This window comes from Panthera onca, chromosome D4 (genome assembly GCF_046562875.1).
Source record: "Panthera onca isolate mPanOnc1 chromosome D4, mPanOnc1 haplotype 2, whole genome shotgun sequence".
Lineage (NCBI taxonomy): Eukaryota > Metazoa > Chordata > Mammalia > Carnivora > Felidae > Panthera > Panthera onca.
Genome location: NC_138351.1, coordinates 58,874,987 through 58,890,384, shown reverse-complemented (window position 1 = coordinate 58,890,384; position 15,398 = coordinate 58,874,987). Strand labels below are relative to the sequence as shown.

The 15,398-nt window shown below is 38.8% G+C and overlaps 1 protein-coding gene and 1 pseudogene across 4 annotated transcripts in view; both read right to left on the bottom strand.

Moving 5' to 3' along the window:
- The window catches only part of MELK (maternal embryonic leucine zipper kinase), a 98,610-nt gene that overhangs the window by 70,759 nt on the left and 12,453 nt on the right, over positions 1–15,398 (bottom strand). For all 4 annotated transcript variants that reach the window (XM_060609309.3, XM_060609308.3, XM_060609305.3 and 1 more), the window contains exons 5-8: positions 12,046–12,189; positions 10,310–10,378; positions 8,446–8,538; positions 3,805–3,903 (exon numbers count right to left, since the gene is read on the bottom strand). In XM_060609309.3, the coding sequence (XP_060465292.1) occupies positions 3,805–3,903; positions 8,446–8,538; positions 10,310–10,378; positions 12,046–12,189 (405 nt within the window). The remainder of the gene's footprint in view (positions 1–3,804; positions 3,904–8,445; positions 8,539–10,309; positions 10,379–12,045; positions 12,190–15,398) is intronic.
- LOC132663829 (interleukin-1 receptor-associated kinase 1-binding protein 1 pseudogene) lies at positions 10,571–11,220 on the bottom strand (annotated as a pseudogene).

The following is a 15,398-nucleotide window of genomic DNA, read 5'->3' as shown; positions in this document are numbered from 1 at the left end:
CAAATCTCACCTCTGTGAGGATTATTCTGACCACCTTACTTAATATTTAATAATGCAACTTGCCCCCCTTTTCCTCCATACCTCCCGAATCTGTTCTGATTACTCTTTACCCTGCTCAATTTTTTTTCTTTTTCCCAAAGCAAGTAGCATCTTTTAATATAATTTACTTATTTAGTGTGTTTATTGTTTTTTTCTATATCCCTACCACCAGAATATAAACTCCATGAAGGCAGGGATCTTCCATCTGTTTTACTCAGTGATATATTCCAAGTATCTAGAAAATGCCTGCACAGATTAGGTTTTCAATAAATATTTAATTGTTTCAAAAGTTGAAAGAACACTGAATGAATGAATAAAAAAAATAAATAAACAAAAGTACAAACAAACACACATGAATGGTTGCCTTTCTATTTTTTTAAATCTATTTATTTGAATTCAAGTTAGTTAATATACAGTGTAGGGTTGCCTTTCTAATTAAAGAACATTCAAATAGAGACCTGAAGGAAAGGAGAGCACAAAGCAACCATATGGGACAAAACGATTTCAGGTGAAAGAAAGAGCAAGTGCAAATGCCCTGAGGCAGGTGCATGCTTGGCGCATTCAAGTAACCACTGAGGAAAGAAAAGAAACAAGGAGTACAGGTACACGGAGCAAGTGAGGAGGGGAATAGTAGGTGATGAGGGCACTGAGGTTAATAGGAGGCCAGTTCACAAGGGTTGAAGCCTACAGCCTACAGCGCAACCTGTGGCTTATACTTGGAGTGAGATGAAAAAGCAGCCACTGGAAAGTTTCTGATCAGACTTACACGCTACTTCAAAAGCTTCCCATAAAGAAGACCCTGGTGGAGATGGACTTACAAGCACATTCCATAAGACACCAAAGGAACTAAAAGTACTAATTTTAAACTCTCCCCCCGCCAAAAAAAAAAAAAAAAAAAAAAAAAAAAAAACCAGTAAATGGGAGAAAACCCTTCAATTAACTTTATGTGGCTAATAAAACATTGAAAACAAAAACAAACAAATAAAACAGTTTGAGAAAGAAAAGTACATCTTAATCTCTGAACAAATTTTAAGTCCTGGACAAAATACTGGCAAACCAAATTTAGACAGGTATGTTAATAATACTAGCTAACATTTACTTAGCACTACTCTAAATACTGTGCATGGCTTAACTCATTTAACCCTAACCACCCTATACTGTAAAAACTATCATTCTACCCATTTTATAGGGGAAGAAACTAAGGTTCAGAAAGGCAAAGTAACTTGCCAAATTCTGGCCACAGACAGAAAGCAGAGATCCTGGATTTTAGTAATACCAATGAGATTCTGATTTCATTGCTCTGGGGGCTGGACCCAATATATTTTAAAGCAGCCAAGTGAGGCTAATGTGCAGCCAGTGTTGTGAACCACCGTTCTACATCCAGTATCTAAGGCTTCCCCCACCCTGAGAGAAATTACATGGACAAAGCTAAGGCAGATGTTTTAGTCAAGATTTAAATATGAAACAAAAAGCAGAGGTGAGAAAACATGATTTATAAGATCCTTTCCAACAGTGCAATTCTATGATTATGTGTCCCCACACTTTCTAGAATTCTAAAAGGTGTAAGATTTCATGCTACACCACCTAACAGATCCAATTCCAGTTCATCTTTGGAGAAATTTGTCTGTCAGTTTATTTCTCTGTCATGGAATGCCCAAAAAAAGAGTGTAGTAAAATATACTAGTAGCTTATAATACTAAAATTATTTTCAGAGCGAGAAACATAGCTCTGCTTTACAGAAAAGAGTAGCAAAAAGAGTGAATAATTGAAGAGGCCAACCTAATATTTTTCTAAAAAAGCGTAACTGGAAAATTGTTGCTGAACTGCCCAAAGACCAGCCTCCTTCCCACTCTACTTCTGTTAAAGCAAGCTGAGGCTACGAAGCGATCCTAACACTACTCTCTCCCGTATCCTGCTGTTGACACAGTAGGGTGTGGCTCTCTGTAGTCAGAACTGTGGCCACAGTGAGCGAGTTCAGCCAAAGCAACAACTGCTACCCTGCGAAGCTTAGCGGGGGCTTCTTGAGAGGGGATGGGAGGAAATACAGGCTGTCTTGGCTATCCCACCCAGCCCCAGGAAGCTGGCCTCCAGCCTCCTGCCTCATCCATCTCTCCTTCCCAAGAAGAAGCATATGCACACAGTTCCCCAAAGCAGTGGTAACAGCTATGTCGACCTAACTTCCATTTGACTCTGCAGAATTAGAACTCCTAGCCTTCGAGGAGTTGAAACTACTACAATTCCATTTCTAATTTTGGCATAGATTTTAAAGGTTTTTCTGGGAGAAGGGGATATAGGAAATAACTATTAAGTAAATTTAAAAATTGAATATTGAACTCAGTGCCTTTAAACTTGTTCTATAGGGCAAGCAATGAGCCAACTGGGATTACCACTTTCAATTCAGTGTACTGTGTCCCCAAAATGCGAGTTGATTTAGGTAGTCTCCCTACCTAAAGGGTGCTAGAGACCCAGTGGCCCAGCCACATAAAATATCCGACCATCTTCCCCCATGCTTCTCCTATCCTCTGTCTTTGCTCATACTGTCTACTCTACCAAACATGCTCTCTCCCACATCCCTTTCTGAAGTACTTCTACCCCTTATGAAAGCCTTGCTCAAACCTCACTTCCTCTAACATGTTCTCCCAAACCCCTCACCCATTCCTGTATCTCATTCATTTATATCTCTGTAATAATATGGCATCCCTGACCCTGTGTCCTTTTTAGATAACCTTGTATCTGTCTCCAACAAGAAATCAGGCCCTGGTGGACAATGAACAAGTTTCACAGATTCTTGTTCATGCCTTCCAGTATCTTATACAAAGAAGACCTTCAGGAAATATTTGTTCAACAGAACTGAATTCAAGTCACACACAGGGAAGTTGCTCTGTTGGTCTGATCCTGGTTTGCCAGGGATACAAAATGGTGTTCTTTCTTCCTCTTTACATATCTTCTTGTGTTAGCTTGCTTTGAATGTTAAATCTTTAAAATGAATTTTACTGTTTCCTTGGTATATATGGTTTTGAGAGGTTTTTTACATTGAATTTAAGTCACAAACATAAAATTCACCCTTTAAAAGTGTACAATTCAGTGATTTTTAGTTTTTATATTCATAAAGTTGTGCAATCATTACCACCATATAATTCCAGGATGTTCTCATCACCCCCAAAATAAACCCTGTATTCATTAAGGGTTACTCCCCACTGCCACTCCATCCCCAAGCCCCACAACCACAAATCTTTCTGTCTCTGATATATATGATTTTAACAAAGCCTACAGCACTCTTAACTATGGTTTTATTAAACCTTAAAGCCAAATGTTACCTTCAAAAAGAAGCAGTTTCTTATTTTATCAGAACCCAACAGAAAAATGTGATTTAACACAGTAACTTACTAAGGTATCATTTCAGGATACAAAGTAAAAACTGTTACCAGAAAAATCATCTTCCATGTTTGTGTTCCCATTTGTTTTTGTTCTGTTAAGCATTTTACTACAGAAGTATAATATACATACAGAACAGTATACGTATTGAGGGTCCACCATGGCAAGTTTTCAAAAATTGAATACACACACATAACCAACATCCAGATCAAGAAAGAACAGAATCCCCCTCCATACCCCTCTTCCAATCACTCCCCTCCTCCAAAGTGTAACCACCATCTTGACTTCTAACAGCATACATTACTTCTGCCTGTTTTTGCCTTATAAATAGAAGCAAATAGTTAACAGAACTGTTACAGTGAAATTCTATGCATGCCTTGTAACACTCACCGTAATCTTCTTGTACAAAGCCATGACATTATCATCATCGAATGGTAGAAAGCCACACATAAGTACATATAAGAGTATGCCCATACTCCAAACATCTGCCTGAGTGGGAGAAAGAAATAATTTTTTAAAAATTGAGAACATATTACAGACATATTAAGCGACAGTACACTTAACAGAATCTTCACAGAGCTGAAAAATGGTGCAGAGATCATCCAATTCAACCTGCTCGTTCTACAGACAAGGAACCTAAAGCCCAGAAAGGAAGGCTTGTTCAAAGTCACCCAGTCAATGGCAGGCCACCCAGGTAGGTCTCCCGACTTTTAGTTCAGTGCACTCTCTCCCAGTGTTGGACTGTAATGTTCAATAGAAAATAATTCCCAGTTGGCTGGGCTGGATTGGGTATGATAAGAAAGGAGATGAGGGGCGCCTGGGTGGCTCAGTTGGTTGAGCATCTGATTGGGCTCAGGTCATGAATCTGCAGTTCATGGGTTCAAGCCCCACGTCGGGCTCTGTGCTGACAGCTCAGAGCCTGGAGTCTGCTTCAGATTCTGTGTCTCTCTCTCTCTGTAACCTCCCCTACTCACCCTCTGTCTCTCTCTCTCTCTCTCTCAAAAGTGAATAAACGTTAAAAAAAAAAAATTAAAAAAAAAAAAAAAAAAAAGAAAGGAGATGAGGCCAGGTCTCTGATTCTGAAAGACAATTCTGTAGTGCTGTTGAGGGTTATATAAACATGCATGAGGATGTCAAAACAAGCCTTAAAATTTACTACTGATAACCTACAAATGTAACTAAGCTGTGCTGTAAATTCCTCTCTACGTAAAGAAAACTTAATAAAGTTCAACGATTGACTTCTCAAATATAGAAGCTAGAAATTAGCCTGCCAGCACAAACACCCCTACAAATCTCAAAATCCCAGAAAGGAGCTTAACCTTTGTATAAGATATCCATGTGTCCCGTGAGTCCTAAGCACGAACTACTAATTCAAGTGGTATTTGGCCTTAGTCAATAATGACACGGCTGCTGACTGAGGAGAAATCCCAGCTCCCACTATCACTTGAGCCTTAGGAAAATTTTAAGAGGTAAAAAGAGCAGCATTTTTTTTTTAAGGCAGGAGGGGTAGGAAGAGGAGAGAAACAAGAGTTAAAATAACTCAAGCGGCATCACATCTAAGTAATACCTATACTAAGTAACCCAAATCTAATGCCTAGTCCTGTCTACCAAGTCACATCAAATTATTAAGATGCCCCAAGTGAATGATCTACTTTCAGGCAAACACCTCATTTTTTTCTTCCCAGTTGCAGGAGGTCAGAAATTAACTATTTATGACTCAGAGATGTCAAATAATTGATCTATAAATTCAGCCTGGATAGTATGGCACCCTTGACCAGGGTGTTCAATTCAAAGCAAAAAGGCTGCACAGGAAATACTGGGCTAGCATGGCCTCATCAAATGCCACAAGAAGAGGTCAACAGAGAGGTTATATCTGAGGTTAAACAAAAAGATAAGGAAAGGAGCACCTGGGTGGCTCCGCTGGCTAAGCATCCAACTCTTGGTTTCAGCTCAGGTCATGATCTCATGAGACCATGAGATCAAGTCAGTGTAGGGGGGAGTCTGTGCTGACAGCATGGAGCCTGCTTGGGATTCTCTATCTGTCTGTCTGTCTCTCTCTCTCTCTCTGCCCCTACTTCTTTCTCTTTCTCTCTCTCAAAATAAATAAACTTTTAAAAAATTAAAATAAAAGCGGTTAAAAATGCTTTTAAACTTCTATTAAAAATTATTGGGGTGCCTGGCTGGCTCAGTTGGTAGAGCATGTGACTCTTGATCTCAGGGTCGTGGGTTTAAGCACCACATTGGGTGTGGAGCCTACTTAAAAAAAATTACCATATAATTTAGAAGAGAGAGAGAAAGAGAATGTACAGGTATGCAGTGAAGCCTCCCTCAGTTCAAATCTTGACCTGTTGTTTACCAGGTGTGTGACCTTGTGAAGGCAATTTCTGAGCCTCAGTTTCTTCAACTTCTTACTTTAATGAAATGAATAACAGTATTCACTCCAAAGGATTTTTGGATTTCATTTAAATGAAAATTATAAAAAGCATCTAGCATTGGGACGCCTGGATGGCTCCGTCAGTTAAGCATCTGACTCTTGATTTCGGCACAGGTCATGATCTCACAGTTTGTGGGTTCAAGCCCCATGTCAGCCTCTGCACTGACAGCACAGAACCTGCTTGAGACTCTCTCTCCCTCTCTCACTGCCCCTCCCCTGTGCACACGCACGTTCTCTCCCAAAATAAACAAATGTTTGAAAAAAAAAAAAGGAAAACAATTCTGACACATGCTACAACATGTATGAGTCTTGAGGATACTGTGTGAAGTGAAATAAGCCAGTCACTAAAAGACAAATATTGTAGGACTCCACGATATAAGGTACCTAGAGTAGTCAAATTCATATAGACAGAATATAGAAGGGTAGCTGCCAGTGGTGGGAGGAAGAAAGAATAGAATAATTATTTAATGGGTATAGAGTTGCAGTTTGCAAAATGAAAAGAGCTCTGGAGATTGTTTGACAATATAAAAGTGCCTATCACTATTTCTTTTTTTTTTTTTTTGAGAGAGAGAGGGAGACAGAGCATCAGCAGGGGAGGGGCAGACAGAGAGAGGAAGACACAGAACCCAAAGCACATTCTGGGCTCTGAGCTGCCAGCACAGAGCCTGATGGGTCACTCAAACTCACCAACCATGAGATCATGACCTGAGCCGAAGTCAGGCACTTAGCCGACTGAGCCACCCAGGTGCCCCTAAATGTGCCTAACACTATTGAACTGTACATTTAAAAATGGTTAAGATAGTTAAAAGAAAATTAAGATGGTAAATTTTATGTAATATGTATTTATACCACAACTGAACAATAAAAGGATCTAGCATGATTCCAGGACTAAAATAAATGCTCAGCAAAAGTTTGTTCCTTTTCCTATGATGCACTGAGAAGGCCACAGTATCACCTTTGTGGTATTTCTGCCAAAAAGGCATAAGCTAAATCTAATCATAAGCATCAGATAAATTCAAATTGAGATACTTTCTACAAAATAAGTGGATTCCTCACAAATGTCAAGGTCAAGTAAGATAAAGGATAAGGAACTCTTCCAGATTAAAGAAGACCAAAGGATGGGGTGCCTGGGTGGCTCAGGCAGTTAAGCATCCGACTTGTCAGGTCGGACATGTCAGGTCATGATCTCATGGTTTGTGAGTTTGAGCCCCGTGTCAGGCTCTGTGCTGACAGCTCGGAGCCTGGAGCATGCTTTGGATTTCGTGTCTCCCTTTCTCTCTGTTCCTCCCCTGCTCACACTCTGTCTCTCTCTTCTTCAAAAATAATAAACATTCAAAAAAAATTTTTTTTTAATAAAATGAAAAAGCAGACCAAAGGAGCACAGCAACTAAATGCAATACGTGATCCTGAACTGAATCCTGGACTGGAGGGAAAATATAGCTAAGGACACTAGTGGTACAATTAACAGCACGTGACTATGAATTACGAATTAAATAAGTTGTATCAATGTTAAATCCCTGATTTTGATAACTATAGTGTAGGTATAAAAGAGAAAGCCCTTGCTTTTAGGAAATATATACATAGTATTTAATGATAAAGGGGAATAATGTCTAAAACTTATTATTAATTGGTTAAGAAAAGAGTATGCATATATACAAACATAGAAAGAGAATGAAAAAGCAAACAGAATGAAAAAAAACGCCAACAACTGTGAATAGGACTAAATGTATACAGAAGTTCCTCATTCCATATTTGCAACTGTTCTATAAGTTTGAGATTATATCCACATCAAAAATCACCAAAAGAAGTCAGTTCCCATCTTCTCTTTTTACAATTAAGTAAGTGGGCATATGTCAAGGTTTCTCCAACATAACACTAGTTCCAAAAAAGATGCAGCACATAAAAAATGGACTCTGTAGGCAAGTAAAATCAAGGCCAGCTGCTATCTGTGATGCTCCCCTCCCAGAGGATCACATTGGATGAGAACATATTAAAGATCTAGAGATGTCCTGAACTAAAAAAATTATTCAATCCAGCATTTCCTGAGCTTTTGATAACTCAACTTTGTCTTATAATACTAATATTAGCAGTATTAGTACTCCACAGAACGGAAAGGACTGACGGGCTCGCAGTAGCTAATGGTAAGTAAAACAGGCAGTGCCCAGGCCTTCTGAGCCTGGGCCTCCTGCAAAGGACTGCTGGCCTCAGATAACTACCTGGCTATGAACAAAGTCCAAGTTTTCTCAGAGCTAACCAGGAAGCATCTCTGAAAACTGAGGCTGCAACTCTGGCCTTGTGCTCTACCTGGCTGGGCTAACCAGTCTAAACTACATATTGTTTTAACACGAAAGTAACCAAAACAAGGACACCAGAAATATACCTTTGCTTCATAAGTATAATATATATTATTATATTTATTGCAAGTTATTCATTTCATGTGTTACTTTAAGTCTTACTCTCTGAATAAACTGAACTCTTTGATTAACAAGATTATTTCTTACCTTATTGTAATATCCCCAGTGCACAATGACTGACTCACTACAGGTCACCAATAAATGTATATTGATTACATACTGAATTAATCAATGAATAATTACCTCCGATCCCAGGTATGATTTGCCTTGTATTAATTCAGGGGCTGCATAAGCAAGACTCCCACAACATGTCTGAAGATGGTAATCCTTGTTACCCTGCCAACAAGAAAAAATGAAATACTCCTTAATTACAGCCCTGAAGAAATTGAAACCTTGATAAACATTCCTTTGGCACAAGCAGAGAGAAACTAGATGAAGAATTATCTCAAAGAATGAGAGACTCTGTGCAGCCAACCCCATACTATGCTATATGCATGCAAACACATGTAGTTTACTCTTCTCTGGATTTCCAATACCACTACAACCTGGCATGAACAAAATCTTCCCCTTAGCTCAATCAAGTCAGGTTCATACTCTCCTAGACATCCATTCACAAAATAATCAGCTTAACAAACATCCAAGCACCCATGTCTGCCCACTCCCAAGTACTCAAAGAAAAAGGACTATTTCTTTTCTGGACTCTATCTCCAATATCAAATCTTTACAAATACAGAAAAGTTTCTCTTTCCTTAGAGGGAAGAGAGGAATCTGCTACATAGAACAGTGCCTTAGGAGTCTGTTTCCTAGACCCAGTCGTAACACAAATAAAAAACACCTGAACTTTCAGATCTGTGAAAATGAGAATCTGCTCGACATCCTCTGCTCTCGCACAGAAACATCAAGACATAATGAACATGATACGACTACCCAACATTTGTGTAGTCCTACAACTGGCAAATGACTTGTGAAACTGCGAAATTTCATTTACAACTGCAACAACGTGCCCAGAAGTGAACTTCTCAGCAGAAAGCAGAGGCAGTCCTCTCCCAGCCAAAGCTGCTTTCTCAGATGGTGTCTGTGTGGGTCGAATCTGTGGCAGCCATAAATAAAAGCTAATGGAGTCTGTCACAAACCTTCTCCACTGCCTCCTGTGGAGAACATGACTTAAACCAGTTTATCTGCTCAAAGTATGTTTTATCTTTATACGACTGCCGATCAAAAAAATGCCAGAGAGCATTTGGCTCCCAGACACAAGGCTCCACTGACAATCTCTGAAGAGCCAAGGGAAGGAGAGGAAAATCAGAAAGAATCAGACATTCAGCCGAAGGGGCAAAATCTGCTTCCCTTTGCATTTAGCTAATTCTGATTGGGGCAGGAAATAATCATGGGACTACAAAGGGCTAAGACAGGTCTGCAATTTCAACATTCTTAATGAGTGTAGACAGCTCATTTTAGAGACTGTGAGTACCGTCATTAGAGAACTCAGGAGGAAGCCTCCAATAGGCAGTCACACAGGAGCTCTGCAGACAGCGCAGCTGGAAAGTTCAAAGTCACCTCAAAGAGAAGGTACGCTGGAGAACGCCAGTAAACTGTGGGGTGCAAATTAAGGAAATATATACCCATATACATTTAATAGTGCATATGGACTTTTTCCTTCTTCTTTTATAAGGAAAGAGGATTGCCTCTCAAAACGTAACTATTAGTTATAGAACCATTTGGATAACAAAGAATAGATTTGCACTAAATTCCCAAAACTCCTATCTAAATGAACAAAAGCTTCACCTAGTGGCAACATACTCAAACTGCAAACACAGAATCAATTCAGAATTCATGTTGTAATGACCTCATGTCACCTCAGCACTGCAAATTCTCTCACAGCACATCCATGGGGGCTTCAGCAGGGCCAACCCTGGACCTAGAGCAGTGGTTCTCAATCTTGGCTACCTATTCGAATCATCTAGAGAACTTCTAAAGGGGATGCAATTTAACATTCTTCTCAATGGATGCAACCACGCTCAACAAAGGCTAAGTGGAAGCCAGTGCAAGATAATACCTTAAAAAGGTATATTTACAAAGGAAATAAATACATTTTTATTTCTGTACTTACCTTGGGTTTTGCACAGAGACCAAAGTCAATCAGTTTTAATTTATGATATTCATCAAACAACAAATTTTCCTGGGGAAACAAAGATATTTTCATAACTGTATATTGACTTCCTTATATCACATCCTACCTGTAGCCATTTCTAAAAACAGTTTCTAAATGAACAAGTTTTTTTTCCACATATGAGACATTTATTTCCTGAGTATTTCCCATAGTAAGTTTTTAAAAATAGAAAGTAAACTTGAGTATTCTGTGGGACTTTATTCAAGGAGTGACACCTTTTGGGGGGGAAATACTTTATACATTATACAATATATATATATATATATTCAGGACAAAAGCAAACATTATAAAAAGTACAAAAATAAAAAGATACAAACACAATATATTTTGGTTGGAATTTCAGAGATTTTTTTTCCTCTCTTTCCCTTTACCTCAACAGTTATGAATACTTCTGAAGCAGCATATATTGCTGCACTTTTGATTTTTGGTTGTACAGTTAATGAACTTGAGAGTCTGGATGACTGGGGATCATCTATTTGGCCTTCCCATTCTATTGTTTCTTCTTTGATGAATAAAGGTTTTCCTGGGGTTTGGCCAATAAGGTTACAGACGTCTTGAGCTTTGCACCACACGTTGGCAATAAGACAGGCCTGCCATCTTAGATATTCAACAGAAGCTGGAGGATGATGCAAATGGAACTGGCTGATGACAACAGAGCTATCTAGCTTTTCACTAACAAAGTTACAAATATTTTACACTTTTCCAAATTCAGTAAATGTAACGCAGACCTCTGCTTCCATAAAATAAGCACTTTCCACTCTTCTAAAGCCCTCTGTCACAGTTACATTCTCTGCCTGCAGGCCCTGCTGCTGGAGGCTCTGTGTGATGCAGTCCAGGCAGCAGCAAAACCAATAGATAAGATTTAAGATCGTTTATACCAAGCAGCCTGGGAACAACAGAATGAAAATCACTAAAAAAGAATGAAATGACAAGAAGTAAGGAAAGGGAAAGAGGAGGAATGGCGAGAACTATTCTGCTTCCCCTTGAGACACTTCGGCATAAACCATCCCCTCTGTGGTACCCTGAGATTCAACTACAAGCAAACACAATGTGTGCCAAACCAAAAGAATGAGCTCAAATCAGAGGGCTGTGTATAAACAGAGGCAAAAGGAAAGTAACATTGCCATGTTTTGTCAACCAATTCTAGATTCCTGGCCCTAATACCAAGTAACATAAAATCCATGTTCACTACCATCCATATTAGTCAGAGCCTGCAGACTTAAAAGTATTTGCATTTTTATTCTGTCCTTGAAAATTAGTGTCTGTTCATTCCATTGAACTATTCCTCTCTGAGATGTAATGGAATTAAAATTAAAGGAAGATGAGGTTAGGAAAAGAGTATTAAAGGGAAAATACTCTCAATGACAATATTCTCAAAGAAAACACTCAAAACTCTTCTTTCCTAGAGATAAAATCCTGAAGTTTATATTCCCCAGTTGATTACAAAGACATTCATAACGTCACCCACAACTGACATACAGAATATCAACAATTAGGTAGATCCAAAAAAGCCTACCGGCAATCAAAAGAAAAGAAAGAAAAGCGACACATTATGAGTGGAACAAAAAAAGAAGCAAAGCCAAGATAGACCCTAAACAGAAAGAACCTGTAGAACACTAGTAAAAACTGGTAAATGACGTTGAACTCTCAGGTGAGCGTCTGTGATAGTCACTTACCGGTTTGAGGTCCCTGTGAGCATAACCCTGGCTGTGCACGTAAGCAACTGCAGATACTATCTGACGGAAGACAACTCGGGTCTCCTCCTCGGATAGGCGATCCTGGGAAATTATGTAGTCAAACAGCTCTCCTCCGGGGCAATACTTCAATAACAACAGAGGCATGCAGGTATGATTACTACTGACAAAAATCACTTCAGAGGAATTACAACAAAAAATTATACCTTAACTCAGAGATATCTTTAATTCAACTTATAGGCAAGGGAACCAAGTGAAGAATAGTCAAAAATACACTGTCACGATCAAACAGGTCAACAATTACTCCAGGACACAGAACAACAGCTCTTGGTCTCAAGCAGTTTGATGACCAGTAAGTAGAAGTAGAACCAACTAACACTGTGATTTTTTTTTTAATGTTTATTTTATTTTTGAAAGAGAGAGAGCACATGCACACGCAGGCAGGGGAGGGGCAGAGAGAAGAAGACAGAGGATCCCAAGCGGGCTCTGCACTGGCAGCACAGAGCCCAAAATGGGGCTCAAACTCATGAACTGTGAGATCATGACCTGAACTAAAGTCAGATGCTTAACAGACTGAGCCACCCAGGCACCCCCTGACACTGTGATTTTTAAGTTCACTCAGGGTTTTATATTTTTATAGCAAAGTATTAAAACCCATTCTCATCTTAATGCACTCATATTTAGTGTAGTTCCCTAAAACAAAAACAATTTTAAAAAAGCACAATTTTTTAAAGATTTTTTTAAAGATTTTATTTTTAAGTAATCTCTATACCCAATGTAGGCCTCAAACTCACAACCCCAAGGTTAAGAGTCACATGCTCTACCACCTGAGCCAGCCAGGTGCACCCTAGAAGCAATTATTGCTTTTCCATCCTGAAGACCAGAGATTTTTAGTCTGTACCAGAAGGAGCCCAGTTCTACAGAGGTTCATAAGAAGCTACAGGAGAAGAGGTACCAGAATATTAAGTTCTAAGTTTTCTATCCTGTCTCCAGAGCAACTCTACCTTTCTGTAAACTGGGGTTTCCCTTCAAGATTTCATTTCACCTTAGCAGTACCAATTAAAATCACAGATATCTATAGCTTTTGACCTCATAGTTCCACATTTAGAAAATGTTCCTACAGATATACTCTAATATCAAAAGCGATACTCTTTGGGAGTGCCTGGGTGGCTAAGTCGGTTGAGCGTCAGACTCTTGATTTCAACTCTGGTCATGATCCCAGGGTCATGGGATCAAGTCCTGTGTCAAGCTCCATGCTGAGTGTGGAGCCTGCCTGGGATTCTCTCTTTCTCTTTCTCTCCCCGCCCCCCCCCCCGCCCCGTACCCCTCTCCTCTGCTCCTGCCCTCTAAAAATAAAACAAATCTTTAAAAAAGGATACACTTTCAAGATTACCCACTGCAGCAGTATTGTTTCGTAACAAAGCCTGGAAACAACCCAAATATGCTCACACTATTTAAATTCCATTATAAAATGGAATTCTATGCAGCCATAAAAAAAAGGAAGCTCTTTACAAACTGATATGAAACAATCTCCAGTATTAAGTGAAAAAGCAAGATATAAAAGAGTATACATTGATACAGTGACTTGCAAAAAGCATTATGCTGAACAAAAGAAACCAAACACAAAAGAGTACAGACTGTATGATTCTATTTATATCAAGTTCTACAACAGGTAACACTAACCTATGGTGACCAAAATCAAATCATTGGTCATTGAGAAGTACAGTGGGCAGGTAGGGTTATAGGGATTAACTTCAAAGGGTCAGGAGAAAACTTTCGGGCATAACGGGTACGTTTTATCCCTAGGCTAGGGTGGGAAGTACATAAGATGTCTACCTTTTTCAAACTGTATACCTAATGTGTGCATTTTAGCATATAAAAATTATACCTCAATTTTTTAAATGCTATCCAATAAGATTTATACAAACAGCCTACTTTATATACACAAATAAAGAAATGCAAAATGAAGTGAAACAAAAACATTAAAAACCTCTACAAATATACACAGATGGTCTCCAAGCTAAAATGTTAAGTGCATTAAAAAAAAAAACAAGGTACAGAATATTATAGTAGGCAACCACTTGTGTGACAGAAACTAATAAGCCACCTATATATATATAGGTGTGTGTATATTTCTATATATATGAAAACACACAGATGTACGTATTCACACACACCTAAAATACATGTAGGGATTTGTATGTAAGTACAGTTGACCTTTGAACAACACAGGGGTTGGCGGTGCTGACCATTCTCACAGTCAAAATCTGCATGTAACTTTTTTTTTAATTTTAATTCCAGTATAGTTAACATATATGTTACATTAGTTTCAGATGTAGGATGTAGTGATTCAACAATTCCAAACATTACTCAGTGCTCATCAGGATACAGTACTCTTAATCTCTTTCACCTGTTTCACCCAACCACCCCCCACCCCCACCCCCCACCCCCCCACCTCCCATCTGGTAACCATCAGTTTTTCTCTGTAGTTAAGAGGGGCACCTGGGTGGTTCAGTCAGTTAAGTGTCTGACTCTTGATTTCAGCTCAGGCCATGATCTCACAGTTTGTGAGTTCAAGCCCTGCATCAAGCTCCATGCTGACAGTGCAGAGCCTGCTTGGGATTCTCTCTCTCCCTCTCTCTCTCTGCCCCTCCCTCGCTTGTTCTTTCCTTCTCTCAAAATAAATAAATCTTTTTAAAAAGTGTTTTTTGGTTTGTCTCTTTTTTGTTCGTTTCTTAAATTCCACATGAGTGAAATCATATGGTATTTGTCTTTCTCTGACTTATTTCACTTAGCATTATACTCTTTAGATCCATCCAGGTTGTAGCAAATGACAAGATTTCATTTTTTATGGCAGAATAATATTCCACAGTGTGTGTGCGCGTGTGGTGTATGTGTGTGTACATACACATACCATATATTCTTTTTCCATTCATCTATCAATGGACACTTGGGCTGCTTCCATAATTTGACTACTATAAATAATGCTGTAAAATAGGGGTGCATATATCTTTTTGAATTAGTGTTTTCATATTCTTACGGTAAGTACCCAATAGTGGAATTACTGGATCATATGGTAGTTCTATTTTTAAATTTTTTATATATGCATATAACTTTTGACTCCCTGAAATTTAACTATTAAAAGACTACTGTTGACAGGAAGCCTTACCAGTAACATAAACAGTCAATTTATACATATTTTATATGTTACATGTATTATACACTATATTCTTATGATAAAGCAAGCTGGAAAAAAGAAACACATAAGGAAGACAAAATACATTTACAATACCATACTGAAAAAAATCTGTGTATAAGTGGACTCTTATAAACGA